We start from the raw sequence: 20,042 nt of genomic DNA on the forward strand, positions 1-20,042 counted from the left end.
CCCAATCGAGAATGTTCCTAAAAGGGTCCTTGCACTCTTTTTTTGTGTAAGTCTAAATACACAAGTAGTAGTAATAACATAAGTAATAACATCAGTAAGTTGCTTGATAGCAAGCATAAACCAGCATTTTGCAAACGTCTTGCTAGCACAGATACTTTTATGATAAGCCTATTTGGATATTTTAGTCTTTTGCTTCTTGTTTTATGTACAAGAATAAAACATAATGGATTATTTATTCTAATGGTTTCAACAACAACTTTGGCTTTTATTGCTGCTGTTTGTGGAAGACTCTGGATTTCAGTGCAGTATCAGATTTCACTTTTTCTATGGAGTTTTAGCTGTGTCTCTGAGTTGAGGTAACTGAGAGGTGTCAGGGTATTTTGTGTTGTGGCAGGTCCTACAATGTAAGACTAATTGCCAAGCTTACTACTTTTAACTATTGCTTTATAAGAATATGAGGGGTTTTTGAGTCAACTCATAATTTTGTCTCCTCCCTTCCCACTAATAGCTGTTAAACCCTTTCATTTGCAGAGGAGTAAGGGATCTCACAGGTAAATAGCTAGAAATTTTGTGAAACTTGCGCACTTCCATAAAATGGAGGTTAGAATTAGTGTCCCTAAGCAGAAGTTTCAGCCTTGCCTCAGCATGACTTTGCTGCTGACTGGTGTTAGTACATGTACTGGCTGAGCAGTGAAGGGTCAGGGCAGCTGAGGAGCTCAGTACACAGTACAGTATGTATATGCCTCTGTGTGTGTGTGTGTTGCAGAAAGGAGTGGAAGAGTGTACAGTGTAGTTTAAGGTACTGCAGGAGGCTTAGGAAACAAGATAAACAAAAATGGAGCTGCTGTAGTGGGGGAAGCTGTAGATACAGGGAGCAAATTCTTTTTTTTGGGAAAAAGGACAAATATTATCTTAATTTGGTTGTTCTCAAAGACACTTCCATTGGAGGGGGAGAAGCAGATTTGGAGAGCTCCTTTCTTTTGGCTCAAGTTTTAGAATGCTATGTGGTTTGAATTTGGAGGACTTTTTTTAAAATGGGGATATTCTTACATAGGTTGAAATCTGTCTGATGCTCTGTACTTGATTACTTCTTGCTTAAAAATAAGAAAATTAAAGCACTAGTAAAAATAGTACTTACATAGAATTAGAACTGGTGGTAATTTTATCTTACACATTTAATTCTTTAAAGTATTTGTTGTTAAAATGCCTCATACTGTGTTCAGCAGCTTAGCATGTGTAGTATATTTAGGTGAAGCTGATCTTAAGCTGTGGTGAAGCTGAAGTTGGTGTCTTGTGTTGGCCAACTCAGTTGCTTATGAATGTCCTGTTCAGGGGAGTAAATGGCACTTCCATAGTGGGTGCCCAGCAGCCTGTGTTGATGGATGTTATGATGCAAGAATTGATTAACAATCTCTATTGCCCAGATCCTTCAAAATATAAGATAAAAAATGTTTTTCATTCTGCTGCTGAGGATACAAAAGTTCAGTTCCTTTAGGAAATGTGGAAAAGATAACCAGTTCTTAAATAATAGGTTAAAATCAAATGATGTATTTTTAATCATTAAATTGCTGTCTAATTCAGTGACACATTTAGGTTGGAAGCTTTTTTTTTTTTCTTGAGAACTACTAACATGTTATAAGTAGAGCTTAGTAATTCATTAGTACATAGACACATTTGTGAGATGTCTTTTGAGTACTTTCAACAGAATGTCGTAAAAGTACTGAAAACTTACTTAATTTTCTTGTATGCTGTAGTCTCCCTCCACAGAACTGGGGATTGAGCCAGATGGAATTCAGTCTCTGAATTACAGTCTAATATAAATCAGAATACAGAATGGCTAATAGTTATTTGGGTACTGTAGCTAACAGGAATGATTAAGAGCACATAACTTTTGAGAAGTTGTTTTGTTTTTTTATTTATGGTGTAATGTCTGCCTCGAGTTAAATAGAATTTTGGCAATGCTGTTGTTTGAATAACTTTTTTCTAAATGATCTATGAAAGGAATTATGTTTTAATATGTGAGAATAGTTATTAAAAGGGTTGTAGTAAATGCATGAGTGCTGATGTCTTGTAGTTAATGTACACCAGCAATTTGCAGCATGGATATCAAATTTGAAAATAATGCTTTCAAAATAAACTGTCCAAAGAATAGTAAGATGATTAAGGTGTGATGCTGTTGTCTTGTACAGGGTAATGATAAATTTGGTGTATGGATCGCCTAAAGCAGTGAACTGTGACGTTGCTGCTTTTATCTTATCATGCTGCGACTCCATTTTGAATGTAAAGCTGCTTGCCAACTATTTATTGGTTCTCATTGTAAGGCTTAAAATTATTTACTGCTTTGGGCATAGGGACTAACTGAACATTATTAACTGATTAGAGGGAGTTACGTGTTGCAGCTGTGTTGCTTAGAGCTCTCTGCTGCAGGTGGGGGAAAGGGAGAGGTCTACTTCTCTTTCCCCTTTGCCCCCCACACCCCCCAGATTCCAGCCTCGTGTGTCTCCTACTGCCCACCACCCCTGAGATTTACCAGTTTATTGCTACAGAGACTGAACTTGCTTTTTACAGTCTTGCCAGATTGGCGCTTTGCCAAACCTCCGTTGAATTTGCTCACTGAAGGGTAAGTGGGAGAGGAGGGACAATGGTTTGGGATTGGGGAGATCAGACAGACTCTGCATGTGAGAGGAGTAGGATATTCCCTCTTTCATCTCTCTGGTGAGCTGTTAAGTCAGATTCAGGTGGAATACATAATTTAAACGTTAGAATAAATACTTTTGTGTAACAGCAGCTTTATTCTGCCCAGGGAAGTTCAATTATTTTAAATAGCAGGTTAACTTCTGCATAGAACAAGTTTATGGTGAAGGCTGGAGACTGGAGGGAATAAATTAACAGGCTGTGGTTATTCTTCCCAGGTTGGTCAGCAGGCCTGTAAAAACTTTTGTTAACGGACAAGTGCTGTAAGTGCTGCATGAGGCAAGGAAACATTTCTGAATAGATGTCCCAGTAATTTCTAGAAAAGAATAACTTGGAGTGAAAGACGTTGAACTGGGGATATCTTTTTCTGTCTGAATGTGAATGATTATAAACGAAGAACAGCCTTGCTCGATTTTTGTTTGTTTGCTTTCAGACCATATAAGCTGGAGCTGGAGCAAAGTCTCCCTGTTGGTTTGTTTGAGGTTTTTTTAAATAAGACTTGCCACAAAGATGTTCTAGGAATGATAAATACCAATAATATTTTGCTGGTGTGGTAAAACATAATACTATATGACATGATTAATATTATGTAATCCTAGAAATTTATGTCTGTAAGAAACAGCTGCAAAAATATTTTTTTATTTTCATGAGAATGTTTTTATCCAGTGCCATGCTGTTGTTTTCCTTGTACTAAAATTCATTCTACTGATGTATTTTTATTAATGTTGTAGCATATAATGTTGTGTTTGTTTGGCATGTCCAATTTTTATGGCTCATTTAGCAAAATATGAATATCCTGCTGATGACAGAATTTAATACTACAGTCTAACAGAAAGATTATTCAAGAGCCCATTAGTTGAGAATTTGAACTATGCAGATGTTAAGTTTCATATTTACAATTGCCTTTGCAATTTCTGAGGCTCACTTCTAGAAACACTTACTAGAGTTTGTTGTAACTTTATTTCTACCAAGGCTTACTGCTCAAGAGGCAATTTAAGGATTCTTTACGTTTGGGAATAAACTTTTAAAAGTGAACTTCTGGACTTCTCTGGTCCAGGTTATTATGATTGCATATACCCAGCACAGTGGGGAAGTAAACCTTTAGCTGATATTAATAGTTTTACCATAAGGCAAATACGTTGTGGCTAAATCTTTACCTGATGAATACCACAAAAAAAAAAAAAGTAATTTGTCATTAATGTAGTAAAGAATTCTTTGTCATCTAGCAAAGCCCTTGTTAGATGGAAAAGGCACTGCTTCTTACTTGGAAGAAAGACTTACTCTGCCCTGTGATAAAAAGAACTGATAGATCAATGTAAGCATGAGTTTCATGTTTGGATGAAGGTGTCTGAAACTCATCTCTAGTTACAGGATGGTCTCTTAAGAAGTTGGATGTTTTGCTTCAGATGTCTTTTGATGGATATTTCTTGAAAAGTAGATTCATAACTGGGTGCATTTAGCGAGCTGGCATGTGTTATTTTGTTATATTAAAAATTAGTTGATAGATAGCAGTTCCTCATCTTCACTGCCTTTACAAGTGATTACTGAGAAAATGTTTGTTTTTCCAGGGATGTTGAAGTTATTTTTTAGCTTTTTAAAAATAAAACCCACTTATGAATATTAGCATAGTGTGATGTATTTAGCAGTTGTCAGTGTTCCTTAAACTCATGGTTGTTAGTTCTAGTGAGGTTTGATACTTCCATTACAAAGATTTATGTGTTTTTAACGCAGTGATGTAGTTACATGACATCATGCCTCACTGCATTGATGATCTCTAACTGCAAAGGGAGTTGAAGTATGTAGTGTATCTACTGTGAGCAGGACGTTGTTGCCTGTATGTGTTGCATTTCTCTGATTATTTTTTTTTTAATAAACAGACGTGATTTACTTGATTTTTAACTGTATGTGCATTTGCAGGGTCATTTTCTAACTCTTAGCAGTCCCCATATTGAGGACCATACTGTATGGCCTGCAAGTAATTGTGCCAGCAATTTACAACACAGCCAGGCCTACTTAATTGCTCTGTGCTGCTCAGAGCCATAGTCCTGCTGCCCCTCCCAGAAACAGTGTGCTCACAGCTTTGCTTGAGACAACGCCAGCACTTCTCTGGATTCATGGCGAGTTGGCTGAAGGAACTAAATTGACAGAAAACTAATCCTGGGAGGGGGAAGTGTTGGTGGAGCTAGTCTGTATTACTTTTCAGCCATATCAGCAATCTAATCCAGCTGACTGCCTTCTCATATGGGTATGAAAGCTTGCCAGTGTCACTAAGATTAGGGAAAAAAAACAGGTCTTTGGCCTTTACAGAAAGGCAAATGCAAATTTTTCTCACAGTTTATAGTTTAACAAAGTCTTTCATCCTACTTTCATCCTTTCCCTACTCAGATTTTTCTGAGATGTACCTTTTTCTTTTGACCAAATTGTTGAGGTTTTCTTGGTTGGTTGAGTGTTTTCTTTGTGTGTGCTTTTTTTGCTGTCCATTTCAGGTGAATTTTGAACAATTGACAACATCAAAGAAGTGTTTTGCTTTTTTCTGCTTTAATTACATTTTAGAGTTTCTTCTATCCTACATCTGCAAGTTATTTTCTTGTAGAAGGCATGGAACCTTTCTGGACTTCAATTTCTGTATATTTTTATAGAGGGGATAGATCTGACATCATGTCTGAAAGTTTGCAGGATAAATCCAAAAGTGCTAAATAATACAAATTCTTGATTTTTCTTCTTCCTTTTGGTATGTAGATACAGTGCTTTATTCCAACCTGATGTTCCAATTATTGCAGCTAACCTGGAAACCTTAAAGTGTTGGTTGCCTAATTTCCAGGTAGTTATGCCAGGTTATTAATCTTATTCTGTATGTAACAGCGTTTCAGCACTTTCTAAAAATAGATTGCTGTTTGTTTAGTGCTGCTGTATTCTCAGTTGCACAACCTCAGCTTTTTTAATGAAGATGGATCCCACGGTGCATAACGAAGTCTGAAATCAGAAGTGTGCAAAGCAAACGTGTAATATACTGTAAGGTTTCCTGCTGTGTTTTGCTTATCTTATAAAACTCCTCCAGTGTTCAGAATTCGAGATCGTAGGTGATTAACTATGCATGCTGATTTGCCACAGAAATTATATTCTGGAATTCTTGTTCAAGTGTTATCTTCCTTGAAATGTCTTGTTAGCTTTATATACTCTTTTCACAATCTGAGACAAAATTGGCAGTTCAGAAATTGTCCCTAGCCTATCCTAACCTTTTATCCTCCAATTTTTCCTATAAAATAGGAAGATATCTCTCCTGTATTTATCTTTCCTATATGAACACTGAAACTTCTTCTTCTCTGAATTTTTAGTATACCTCTAGTCTAGCAATAGAGGTCTTATGTAAGTAGAGAATTATACGTATTCCTAATGCTAGAGATGAAGAAATTACTGTTTGGTGTTTGTTTGTTTGTTTTCCCTTTTATTGTTGTATTCTGCTTTTAATGTTATTTAAATTTATATTACTTGTGTAGAAAGTTTGAGTGAGTGGCAGACCAGTCACTTTCCTTCTTTTCTCTCTCTGGAAAGAAGTACTTCATTTTGGAAGTGTTTGTGATGATGGTGCAGTTGCCTTAGGTGATGCTTTATCTCTATGTAGTCACTGATTTACTTGACTGCTGGTTGGAACCTCCTGTCCAAACCAAGTCCAATTAGAACAGGTTGCTCAGGGCTTTGTTCAGTTTCCATGACCTCTCAGGTCAACCTGGTCCACTCTTGAGCATCCTCATAGTAAAAAATAAATTCTTCCATTGAGTTGGAATTTTTTTTTTTGTTCTAGCTTGTGTCCCCAGTTTTGTCCTTTTGCTGTGCATCTCTGTGAAGAGTTTGGCTTTATCTTCTCTCTGTCTTCCCATTAGGTAGCTGAAGATGTCAAGAAGGTTTCCCTTCCTCGCTTCTGAAGGCTGGATAAACCATCTGTTATATATTAATAATCCAGATTATTAACAAAGACATTAAACAGTATTGGCTTGAGTACTGATTTCTGAGGGATGCCAGCAGCTGTTTTTTTACTGGTAGTCATCACACTTTGACCCACAGTGGTCCAGCTGGTTTTGCTCTCATCTTCTTACTCATTTACTCAGTCTGTATCTAGTCTGGCTATAAGGACCCTGTGGGAGACCAATGTCAAAGGCCTTGCAACACTCATTTCTTTCGCCTTATCTACAGAGCCAGCCATCTCACCATAGAATACAGCTGGATTAGTCAGACACAGTTTGCCTTTGGTAAATCCATGCTGCCACTTCATGCAGCTGGGAAAGGATTCCTGCCAGATTTCATCCATAACCTTATCAGGGGTTGAGGTGAAGCCTGTAGCTCACTAGGTCATCCTTGTTGCCCATCTTGAAGATAGGTATGATTTTCCAGTCATTGGGAACCTCTCTTATGCCATGACCTTTCAAAGATAATGTAGAGGGGCCTAGCAGTGACATTGGCAAGCTTCCTCAACACCATTGGATAATCCTGTCTGATCCTGTGGACTTCTACATGCACAAGTGGCTTAAATGTTCTTCCCCAGCTGTGGGTGGTGTTGCATTCCCACAGATTCTGCTGGTAGAATTGAGGAACTGGGAGGTCAGAGGGCAGAATTTACCAGTGAAATCTGAAGTGGCAAAACCAAAAATTATTAAGTTCTTCAGTTTTTCCCATATTCTTTGTCACTAGGTTCCTATCTCATTAAGCAGTGGGCCCACATTTTGATTAGCATTCCTTTTGCTGCTGGTGTAAATAAAGAAGCCCTCTTGAAGGACTTCTGCATTGTTTTCTGCTGCTGTCGTAAGGGCAGCATCTATGGGTGATACCTCTACATCTCTGGTGAGAAAATCAGTAGAAAAGGTCAAGAAACACTAGTTGTCCATTGTGTGTTTACCACCACCGTCTTACCAGAAAAACCTTCAAAGACATTGCAAAGAAAATGTTTAACATACTTTAAACTCTAGCCTTATCATCTTCTGTTACTCCTTGCTAATACTTAGAAAATGTTAAACACAGTTTTTCAAGTGATCAAATTTAAGCAGTTCTGTGTTCTTGAGTCCAATCATTCTACATAATATTCTTCACTATAAACAACCCAATGTGTATGAAAGTCCTAAAGAAAAAAAACTAGTCATTTATCAGAATATGCAGATGATTTTTCATCTTTGAAATACAGGCCTCTTATAAATGTTTTTTCTTTGTCCAGGAGTGGATGCTTTGTGTTTATTATTGGTTTTCTGTTGACATCATATTCTTGAAAAGGTGGGGTTTTTTATTAGACATCTGAGAAGTTAAGTTGCCTTCATGTGTGAAAGTGTCCATACTTTGTGTCCGTTATACTGGTGTCATAGAACTTTACTACTGAACTCCATGCTTCATGTATTATCTCACTGTTTATCATTATGTTGTTTATTATTACTGCTTATTATTTTAAGTGGTTTTGACAGATTTTTTTGCATCTGCAACTAATTCAGGGAGAAGGAAGTTAAAGCATTTTTAAGGAGTAGATCTCTAAATATGTAGCTATAAATGTAGGTTAGGCTATGGTACCATGCAGATTTCTTAGTGGTACCTAAACAGTATCAGTTCCTGGATGCCCCCTTACCGCTGCTGTGCTGTCACAGCTGTGCTGTGATAGCGTGGTTGAACAGAGGAGGGAACTGATACAGTTGAAAAATAACTTTCCCCTTCCCCTTCTGCTCAAGGTATTTTTGCCTGAATTAGTTTCTTTCCCCAGATTTCCTTTCAGTGAAGAAACAGCTGTGCTGAAATGCACAGGGTGCGGGAGAAGAGCAAGAAGCCCCAGGTTTTAGGAAGTGTGAGGTGTGTGTAAACCCATTCATGTATTGCTGTTTCAGTATTTGAAAATGCAACCTCACTGTGGTTACACAGTTGATGTACTAGAGCTGATGGTATCTAAGCTGGAAGAAAAAAAGCTATTTTGCACAGAAGCCCGAAGAAGCCTGTCTGAAAGAAAATGAAGCAACAGGGAAAGTAAAACAATGAGAAAATATTTCTGTGTCACATTGTTATGAGTACTTGTATCCTCTTAACAATATATATGTGATGACTCTTAATGAACAACAGATTAGAAAACTTAGAAGCATTCTTTTTAATTTACTTAAATATGAGTCTGGATGAAGGCAATGATTCTGAGCATATTTAAATTAATGCAGTATCTGGTAAGTTGTTGCAGTTGTGATGGTCTAAGCATTTGTAAGATGAGGCTTGTATTATTTCTTTACCAGTGTAACTGGGGGCAAAGAATGTGAACTTCAGGTCCTCCTGGAAAAACAGCTTGGTCCTGAACCAAACCTTTGTTTGATTTAGGTTTCATGTTTAGGATGGTTCTTGGACACAGAAGGAAATGTGATCTCAGCACTTGAAATACTTGTAAAAGCTTTTGTGTATTGTAATAGAAACCTTCAAGTCTTTACTGTTGTATGCTGGGGGTGATGGGGAGTTCTTCTGGCAATCCAGTGGTACATTTGAGAAAGTTGCTTTCCTAGAAAAGTTGATCTTCATGTGGCCGGTAAATGCATCTGTGGTGAGTTGACCTTGGCTGGTCACCAGTGCACACCAAAGCCGATCTATCCTTCCCCCTTCTCAACTGGACAGAGGGAGAGAAAATATGATGAAAGGCTTGTGGGCTGAGATAAGGGCAGGGAGATCACTCAGCAATTACCATCATGGGTAAAACATACTTGGGGAAGTTAAATTTATTACCAATCAAATCAGAGTAGGATAATGAAAAATAAATGCTAAAACTTAAACACACACACCCCCACACACACACCCCCCTATCCCTTCTTCCTAGCATCAGCTTCACTCATGATTTCTCTGTCTCTTCCCCCTGAGTTATGCAGAGGGTCAGGGAATGGAGGTTGTGGTCAGTTCATTATGTGTTGTCTCTGCAGCTCTTCTCACACTCTTCTGCTTCAGTGTGGGGTCCCTCCCACAGGAGACAGTCCTCCATGACCCTCTCCAACGTGAATCCTTCTCACAGGGTATAGTCCTTCAGGAACAGACTGCTCCACCGTGAGGCCTCTTCATGGGGCCACAGGTCCTGCCAGGATCATGTTCCTGTTTGGGTTTTCCACGGGGTCACAGCTTCCTCCAGGGTGCATCCATCTGCTCTGGTGTGGGATCCTCCACAGGCTGCAGGTGGAGATCTGCTCCACCATGGACCTCCATGGGCTGCAGGAGCACAGCACCGTGGGCTGCACCACAGGCTGCAGGGGAATCTCTGCTCCGGTGCCTGGAGCACCTCCTGCCCCTCCTTCCTCACTGACCTTGGTGTCTGCAGAGTTGTTTCTCTCACATATTCTCAGTCCTCTGTCCTGACTGCTGTTGTGCAGTTTTTTCCCCCTTCTTAAACACGTTGTTCACAGAGGTGCTACCACTGTTGCTGATAGGCTCAGCCTTGGCCAGTGGTGGGTCTGTCTTTGAGCTGGCTGGTGTTGGCTCTGTCCAACATAAGGGCAGGGTCTGGCATCCTCTCACTGAAGCCACCCCTGTAGGGCCCCCACTACCAAAACCTTGCCATGCAAACCCAATGCAGCATCCCTTCCAAAACAGTAAAGAAATAGGTGTGTTTTTCTGGTCAGTTGTAGGATAGATTCATATGGAATGACTTGCCTTAGAGCACAAGATACAAGACATGCAAAAAATTCTTCTAAGATGGTATCTTCTGTTGGACATTAGCCCTTTATGAAATACTGTATCTGTCACTGCTCACTCTAGTGTTTGAGAGGCAGAATTGTAAAGGATTTTTTTTCAGATGCATGACTTTGCTCTTATTTCATGGAGATTCACTGTGAATTTTTTCCTCCCATCTACAAATCGCATAACACCGTTGAATGATAGAAACTACTGGCTAAAGGAGTTAACAAAACAGTGTCCACACACAGCAACTTAAAGGTGTTCATCTGCTTTTTGCCATTCTTCCTACAAGCATACTTTGTTTTGTAATTCAAAATTTGTTAAATGGGCTTTACTCAAGAAGTCTAGAGTCTAGATGGGGATTTTTAAAAGGCTGTCTTCAGGATGTGGTTAATAATGCCATAAAAGTTCTAATAATAATTACAATATGAATTATTTTTTTGCGAAAGTTTTTAATTGGCTTTTTAAAAATGACATGTAACTCGTCACAGTTGTTTTAAAAAGCAGTGAAATACATTGGATATGCCTCTTTAAGATGTCTGTTTATATTCCATATAGTTTCTCAGGCTCAAAATTTCTTATCTCCCTTGGCATGACAGCACTAAAGGGAGCTTGTAGTGGGAAGGAAAAATGATTTGTTATCGCTAGTGAGATCTGTTCCAGCATGCTGCCTTTCTTGGGCAGAGGTATAGAAATTGACTTCTGTTGGTTCACTGTCTTAGGGTCAGTTCTGCTTATTTGAATATTTTTACCTTCTGGGTATGAATGTGTCTTCTGATTAAAATGGCCTTGATAGTAGAAAGGTAGAGGTTCCAAATTTGTCTTACTGCAAAATAGTTAGAAACAGCCTGTGTGACAGATGACTTGTTATCCCTGTTTAAAAAAAAAAAAAATCCTATATAGGATCAGATCCCAAATGACCTAAGTAACTCAGTTAGATGGACTGTCTGGCTAACATGATGGTATACTTCTAGATTTGTGTTTTGGTAGGACCAAGAATGCTAGAGAGACTTAAAATTGATCCAGAGCTGAGTGAGCAGAGCTGGGATACTAAGACTGCTCTTCCATGGACAGCTGAGCCGGTCTGTAGCAGTGGACAAACCATCCAACACAGAAGTGCTTAATTTAAAAAAAAAAAAAAAAAGGACTACTGAAAACCCTAAGAAACTTTGAAAAGGAACTGAAAGATTCAGCCAAAGTGTAAAATATTTGCAGACAGCTTGGGAGTTATTTAAAGACACCATATTGGAGGCTTACAGCACATGTGTGCTGCTTATTTAAATAGACTTCAGAAGGCCCCCAAATGTTGGCATGACTAAACAGCAAGGTAAGGTGAAATATCTGAAATAAAACATCATCTTTCTTGAATCTGAACTTTTGTCTGAATGATGAAAATAGAGAATTAAAAAAAAGCTGATGAATTTAACTTATGATGAGGCAGGCAGAAAAATTTTTGATGAATAACTCCCAGCAGTCATAAAAGCTATTGTTAAGTATATCTTTAATCAGAAAAGTTTCTGGAGTATCTGTAAGGTCAGCATGCAACCGAGCGGCTTTGGAGAAGGTATGGTCATAGCTGTAAAACAGAATTGCTTCCACTCACTTTGACAACACTTACAGAGGTCTTCATGCCAGAATATTTCTTAAGAAGAACTGTAATAGAGTATATGACTCAAACTGAAACATCAGTGCAAGACATTGCAGTACGTTAAGCAAACAATGAACAAGGCACCAGGATCAAATGACATTCATCCAAGTGTTATAAGAGGAACTCTGGGGTAAAGGAGCTCCTGACTGTAGCATGTTGCAGGTAAAGAAGGTAGCTAGTACAATAACAACTTTTTAAAAAGGCATCGGAGGAACATTATATGAGTGAGCTTTGTGACTGTACAACCCAGATTCGTAGAAGTGATAACAAAGACCAGAATTTGTTTCATTGTTCCCTCTGTAAAGTCCTCTACCAAAGGCTTTTGGAGAGGCTAATTTGCCTCTGGATAAAATGGAAAGTTTTATAAGGAACAACTGGCCACAGATGGAAAGAGAGGGCAAAAATGGTTTGTTTTGTTAGTAGGAGTAACCCATTGAATATTCCACAAGGTTCTGCGTTAACATTGGTGCACAGATAAAAGGAAAAGGGTTTGATAGTGAGGTGATGAAGTTTGTAGATGTTACAGACTTCTTGGGTTAGTATAATGGCTAGCTATTTAAAGAAAATTGCAGATGCTCAGGTTTTGAGTTATGTGGGTTAAAATCTTACATGAAATTCCATGTAGGTAAATGCGAAGTAATCTGAATGAGAAGTAGGAAAAAGAATTTTTGTAGACAATGATTTGCTCTGAACTGGTTCTTACCAATCATGAGTGAAAGATTAATTATCTAGTACATAAATCAATGCAGTTCTTCATAGCAGTGAAAACCACGAATCCAGTGTTAAGACTTATTAATAAAGGAATAAAGAACAAAACATAAACATCACATTGCTTCTGTAGAAATTCATGGCATGTATGCATCTTGAATATTCTTCATAATGTTGGTACCATCATCTCAAAAAGGGAACAGTAGACTAGAAGAGGTTCAGAGAGAAACACTGAGAGTGATTTAAAAGCATGAAACAGCTTTTATGTGAAGAAAAATTAAAAAGACTTGTTTTTTTTTCATTTTCTGCTTGGGAAAAGGATGACCATGAAAGAACACAATAGGGATCTATACAATCATGAGTGAATAGGGAAGGATTACTTATTACTGTCTTCCAAAGTACTAGAACAGGAGGAGTAGAGTACTAAGTAGGAGCCAAAGATTCTAGATTGAATCGGAACAAACAAAAAGAGATGATTACCCATATAATACATATTTAAGCAGAGGTACTATCTGCATCGAGATGCTGTTGATTCTGTAAAGTAAGGTTGATTAAAAAAGCAAGTAGGTAGAAGAAAAAGGCTAGCAAAGGCTGTTAAACACAGAAATAACATCCATGGCTCAGGAAGTCCTTGGTACATGCAAGTAGCTGGAAGCAAAGGTTGTATATGCTATAAATATTTCTGTGTTCACTGTTTACACTTTACCCTAGACATCTGTTATTGGTTGTGATTTTTTTTTTCTTTCCTATCAAAACATGTGTTCATTATTTCTAAATGCGTTTCCAACTATGTAAAGATAAACACAGTAAGAAAAGACACATTTAAGTATTACACCAAAATCAAAGCTGCTGCATAGTTTGTCATACAGAATTTATGTGAGGCAACTCTTAGTTGTAATAATTAGGGTCTGGTGTGAGCAGTGCCTTGCTTTAATGAGTGCTGTCTTCGTGCTCTAGACCTCCTTCACCCCGTGCCATCATATTATATGGAAATGTCCATACTGTTGGATATTACAGTAGTTAAATCTGAAATTTGATGTCATGTGACTGTTCTCAGAAAGCTTAGGTTTTTACTTAATTGATGCTAACACCAAAATTTCAGTTAGCATCAGATGTTGAATTGAAAAGAAGGTATTGTTTTGAAATGGTACTTGAGGCAGTTCATAACTGTTGCTTTTATATGGCAAAATTAAATAATAAATGTGAAGACCCTTCCTGTGTGGGGCATACAGTTCATATCAGAGAACCCTTAAATTTACAGGTGTCAGTAAACCAGTTGAAATCCGTGTAAAACTGCCTTGTCATAATTTTTAAAAGCCTGCTAACTTGTTGAATTCGCAATCAAGATGCTGACAAAATACTTGTATTTACTTAGGATAATGAGTCACCACTGCATTGATGAACTTATTTTGTCAAATAGTAGTTAAACATTGGCATCAGTAAAATAAATACTTGGGGAAAATATATGCATCTGGTTTACTCCTCTAGTTTTTGTTGACTAATAACTCAGCTTGAAATTAAGACTTACCTTAACTTGTTCTCATTTCAGCTTTGGATAGATCACAGTCCAAGAGAGATGGAGGTTTTAAAAATAATTGGAGCTTTGATCATGCAGAAGAAAGTGAAGGAGATACAGAGAAAGAGTAAGGATCCTTTTATTTAGGCTATTGAAAGTAAAAGTGTCTATAAATAAATACTTTTTTGTAATTTATTAATAAGAAACAATATATAATACATAATCAGTAACTAAGAAAAATGTTTCCAAAAAAGTGATTATTTTAAATAGTATTGCCATATAAAAATGCATTATAATGTAAATTTAACTGTAAGCATGGGGCTTACACATAGCACACAGTACATTTCAAAGGTGTTGCAACTGTCTTTGGAACTACTGTGAAAGTCTAAGGAACACAGACAAGTAATACGTCAACCTGCAAAGTAAGGAAACTGAAAGGGAGAGTATCCAAGCAGCTTCAACTTTTACTTTAGTGGTGATGCTACTCAGTACTTCACAGTTACAATTCAGGTACTTCTGTAGCTGTAGACCTACATCAAACTAAACTGAGCTTAAAAGATGGTAGGTTCTTCTCCCTTTTGGTTATCTTAGTGGGTAGAGTTAAGACTGGTTTTGTTCCCTGATAATTTAATTCTTCACTTGGTATGTTTGGATTTTGACTAAAACTTAAAGCCTATGTGTATAGTTTGAATACATACTTTGTTCTTGTGACATTTTATTGTTACTGTGTTTTCTCAATATTAATGTATTTCTTTCCAGAAAGACTAATGAACTCTTAAAAGTACAGGTTTTATGCATGAAGAAGGCATGTTAAGTTTATTTGTTGTTCTGAGATACATGGAGAGTAAGACCTGCAAGTTTAAAAACGATGCTATAGTTCTCCAGTAATGAGAAATTAATCATGTGGTTATGTACAAAAATAATTCTTACAATATTGTTATATAAATTCTTATAATATTCTTGTAATATTCTGCCAAATAATTGTGCACTGGAAGGGAGATAGGAAAACAGACACATAACCACTTAGGCTGCAGCAGCAGGCTATGCTGTATTCTTAGAAAAACATTAATAAATGTGCTGTTTTAGTCATTAAAAAATGAGTTCAGAAGTTCACTGAAGTGTTAGGTAAGCATTAAGAGCTTTTGACAACATAACTATCGGAAGTTAAAACCACTTTTTCAAAGGTTGTCAAACTAAGGGCATTTTAGTTTTATAAAATTAAGCTTGCTTTTTTTCTTAGCACCTTTACATCCATTTCTGGTGCACAGTAATATGTTTTAAGTGTAGTGGTGGCACATACAATACAGTTAGTATTTGCATTTTACTTGTCTTCAGAAGTGAAAGTAACTCACATTTTTAAGCACAGCAGGTTTTTTTCTTTCTAGTAATTTACTGCTGTTTTCCATCTGTCTCCAGTTGATGTTCACTTAAGAATACAGAATGAGATATGTATAGTGTAGCGATGCTAAAAAAAAAAAAAAGTTTTAAAAACTGATTATGGAACTTATGTTTTATATAATTGTGTCCAATTTTAATATGTTTTTTCTGAGTGATTTTTCATTCCTTTCAAATATTCTGTATGATAAACAGTTTTCCTGTAGTCAGTATTGAAATTTTATTACCTAATTATATCAGTAATTCATTTTTATACCTGTGAATTACACAGAATCTTGTCTGGAAGTATAGATAAAAGATTAGTTGAAAAATTATTTAAACTGGAGATCCTACCTTTTTTGCTTACTCATCCTCTGATACCATTTCAGTCAGCTTCTTACTCTTCTCCAAACAGCTCTATGTTTTAAGCTGCCCACATCCTTCTGGTAACACCTGGGTTTTTTTTGTCTTAATGGCATTGTAAGCTTTGAGCATTCTGAAATACTTTGTGTATTTTGTTTTTCTGATACGTTTTTACTCTGTGTAACAAAATACTGACAGAGAAAACACCTGATTTTGACAATAAATTGTCCTCAGCTTTAGTTCCTAGAACTATTCCAACATAAAGCTTGGTGTCCCCCCAATATTTTGAGTGCACTATGCAATAAGTATGTATTCTGGCAATTTTTTAATAATATCATTCTTACTCACTATGGTATGCTGATACTTACTAGCAGTGCTTGTAACTTACTGCATTTCTGTGTGGAGAAAGCAGTAAATCTGAAGCAAGTGTCTGGATGCCTCACATGCTTGTTGTTGAGGCACTAGCATTTTAGTGTCTGACCTTATCACAGCTTTTTGCCCTCTTAATGGCAGACATACAGTAAGTTTGTTTTGAACTGGCCCAAGAATAACATCCCAGCACTTAAAGGATTGGCTGTATTCTTGTATTACCCCATGAGGCCTGTGCTAATGTTGTTGGTCAATACTGGATGTCTGTTTGGATTATCTTTCCTCATCGAGATGAACGCTGATGGAATATGTAGCTAATGACCTCCTACCAAAGCAATTTTTAAAATAGGTAGATAATTTTGAAAATGTGTTGTTTAACTTATTTGAGTAATTAGGATGTGACATAATGGTAAGGTGTCAAGTAATGAACACAAAAAGAGTAAAGAACTTTCATAAACTGAAGAAGATTTGAAAAATAAACTATCACCCAACACAATATATACATTTTTAAATGCTGCTGGAGTTGATACTTGGAACTAGAGTAACGGAAATTCAGAATGGTAATTGCAAGTATCTTATCCTACAGTAAATGCCTGCAGATAATCTTCAGTCTGCTTAAAAAAGTGAAAGTAACATTTTTGATGATTTACAAGATTTGATCCACTTCAGCTAGCAGTCAAGATAATAGCAAGTGACTTGAGGCTTTTCTTGCTTTGTACTTGGACGCCACACAGAAAGAGAGGAACTTTTGTGTAGAACAGTAGAAAAAAAGACCAATTGGTCAGTTGAACACACCAAAACCTGCATAGACCATCACAGAATAAATGATGGAAATTGCGTATCTTACGTAGCAGAAGACATGAAAGATGCAAGACTTATACAAACAGGGCCAAAGTAATATATTAATTAAATTGATTACTGAAATGAACATGTTATAAGATGCTTTCTAGTTTTACAGTTGATTATAATGAAGTGTCTTGGATAATTTATATTTACTTTCTTTTTAATATCTGGGTAAATGTTCTTGAAGTATGCTTCAATATGCCTCACAATGGTTTTATAAATTGATGGGCCCAGTTTTCTTTTGGCTGTTTTTTTAATAGTCCAGATTTGGGCCTTCCACTGAGATTTGTTCAATATTAGCCTTATCAAAAAACTGAATACAAAGAAATGGGTTTGTTTCATTTATTTGCCCTATGGTATCCGTTCTTAACAAACACTTTCTTTCACAAAGTTTTTTGTTTGTTTGTTTCCCTTTTATTTACAGGGGATAAGCTGCTTGTTCTCTTTTATTCCTGAATGAAAATGCAGCAATAGTTTTAAAAAAATTATTTCTGTTTAGCTTTTTTCTGATATTTTTTTCCTTTTTATTCCTTTATCAAAACAGCCCCTCATATTTATATAGATGTTTTGTGCTGCTTTTATGACCCGTTAGTAAGGCACTATAGTCTTTAAACTAATAAAGAACTTTTTGTTCAGAGCCTCAGTTCTTAATTTTTAGGAGTTTTAGTTGAGGTTATTTTTAATGTGGTGGCATTGTGGTGAGTTGAATAATATCACTGCTTCTCTTGTGCCTCTGATGTCAGGGCTTTTTTTTAATGTGTTCCCTACCAGCATGTAATTTAGAATAAAGAATGTACACGGTACATTGTGAAGGGAAATATGTCAGCCTCCTGGTTTTATATATTTAAGAGTTTTTGGAAAGAAATTCCAATCACATCTGAAACATGACTGGATCAGTTGGTAGTTGATAGAAATATGCTTGCAACTCATGGGAGTGTAATCTCAGTGTTCAACAGAGGTTTAAAGTTTGGGTTGCTTGTAGATAGTAGTAAAAACATGGTCTATTAAACTGAGGTATCTAGCTATTGCACAGTTCTTAATTTTTTAAAATACTAAACACGATAGGTAATTAGAGGTAAGTAAATAGAAATTTTTTTTTCCTTGTTCAGTGCCTAGATTCAAATGCATAATTACGAACTCCATTTTGGAAAGAACTGTTTACCTAAACTTCTTTTTTTAAAAAAAAAAATGAGTAAAGATTTAACTTTCATTTATTATAAACTTCTAATTAAAGTATTGAAAAGTTAGAAATTACAGTTCTAATGTGAAAATTTCTCTCTGGTTCCCTAATTAAAAGTGACAAAGTGTGGAGGCATAGCCTTCTCCCCACAAGACCACAGAGATTTAGTTTCAGTAGTGTTAAAATGTTATTGTCTGGTATGTGGGAGTGTGGTACAGTGGGTTTTTTTCCTGTTTGTACAAATTGCATCTTTTAAGTGGTGACTGTAAGCATGTGATACATGAGCAAATAGACATTAGTCAGTTGCTATGTATTCTGCTTTCTGAAAAAACAGCCTTTCTGGTACTGATGCATATACTTTGCATTCCTTAAGGTCTAAAAATATTTGTTCTTTAAAAACATCCGATTTCCAAATATTTTTCTAGTCATGTCATCTTAGTTGCCCATAAGAGTTACTCTTCAGTTTTAAGGATTTTTTTTTCAGCGTTTTGTTAATTTTGTTACCTTCTCTTTCACCCACCCAAACGCCCTTTATTAAAATGATTACAGTATTGGGGCATCTTGAAACCCTAAACGTATAGCCACTATAAAAGGGCGTTTTGAAAACTGTCATGATTTTTGTATGAGCTGGAGCTGGAGAAGGAAAATGTATCTAGAGGTAAAATGATCTTGCTCGATCAATGCAGTAGGTGAATGCCAGAGCTGCAGGTACCATAGGTTGCTTGCTATTTTGTGTTTGTGCTGCAGAGTTTCATTTATTCTTTACGCTCTGGAAAATTTCTGAAATTGTTAAACTCATTGTCTTCTGATGAAGGGTTAAGAAAGCTCAGTGAGACTCCCTTGAAAGAAAATGCTATCCTGAAAGGGAGTTTAAAAAAAAAGTTACAGTATTTTAAAATTTTAGTATCAGCGGATAGTCTGTACAGAAGTACAACTATACTCTTCTGTCTTTATGACACTTTCTATTGGAAATTAGTGATGATCCACTACACTGTTCATTTTACCATTACACACCTAGAATTGTTGTGTTCTGTAAGTGAAAGTAGAACAGTGCCAGTGGCGAAGTGTTGACATTTATATAATTCTTTCCATATCAAAACCAGCTGTGTGCACAGTCTTACTTCCTGAAGTGACAGGGTCTGCAGTTCTCACCATATGAGTCAAGAACTTTTTTCTTCTATTTTATCTGATGTAAGGATACCTGTATTGCATAAGGTGGAGGAATGAATTGTAACATGAAGGGAAATCTTGTTCACAGAAAAAGGTTTTAGGAAATTGGGGGGGTGGGGAGAGTTCTGAGTGGTTACCTTGTATATAAAGAGCTAAAGTTCATTGTGTATATTGCAGTCAACATGTCATATCTGTAGCTAAGAAAGGTTTCCATCTTCACCTCCATCATTGTTTCTCTTCTGTAACCATTCCCTTGGAACTCCTGATACAACTGCTTGTATTCTTAAGTAGTTAATGCATGAATGATCTTAATGAAAAACCCCAAACCCATGTAATTAAAAATTGGCTAAAGATTGTATTATTTTGTTGTGGCCAGGAGAGGAGTAACCTTATCAGGATTGATGAGAAGCATGTTGTTCCTCCTGGAGGCAAGAATGTGTTAGCTTAATCTAGCTGCTATCAGTATAAAACGTATGATTGGGGGTTTAATTTAAATACTTAAAATCATTTGAGGATAA

General features: G+C 36.6%; 1 protein-coding gene across 2 annotated transcripts in view; it reads left to right on the forward strand.

Annotated features, from left to right (window-relative positions):
• Positions 1–20,042, forward strand: part of SENP6 (SUMO specific peptidase 6) — a 91,852-nt gene that overhangs the window by 16,912 nt on the left and 54,898 nt on the right. For both annotated transcript variants that reach the window (XM_026844434.1, XM_026844435.1), the window contains exon 2: positions 14,259–14,352. In XM_026844434.1, coding sequence (XP_026700235.1) covers positions 14,259–14,352 — 94 coding nt within the window. The remainder of the gene's footprint in view (positions 1–14,258; positions 14,353–20,042) is intronic.

This window comes from Athene cunicularia (genome assembly GCF_003259725.1).
Source record: "Athene cunicularia isolate RWA chromosome 3 unlocalized genomic scaffold, athCun1 chr3_part1, whole genome shotgun sequence".
Taxonomy (NCBI): Eukaryota; Metazoa; Chordata; class Aves; order Strigiformes; family Strigidae; genus Athene; species Athene cunicularia.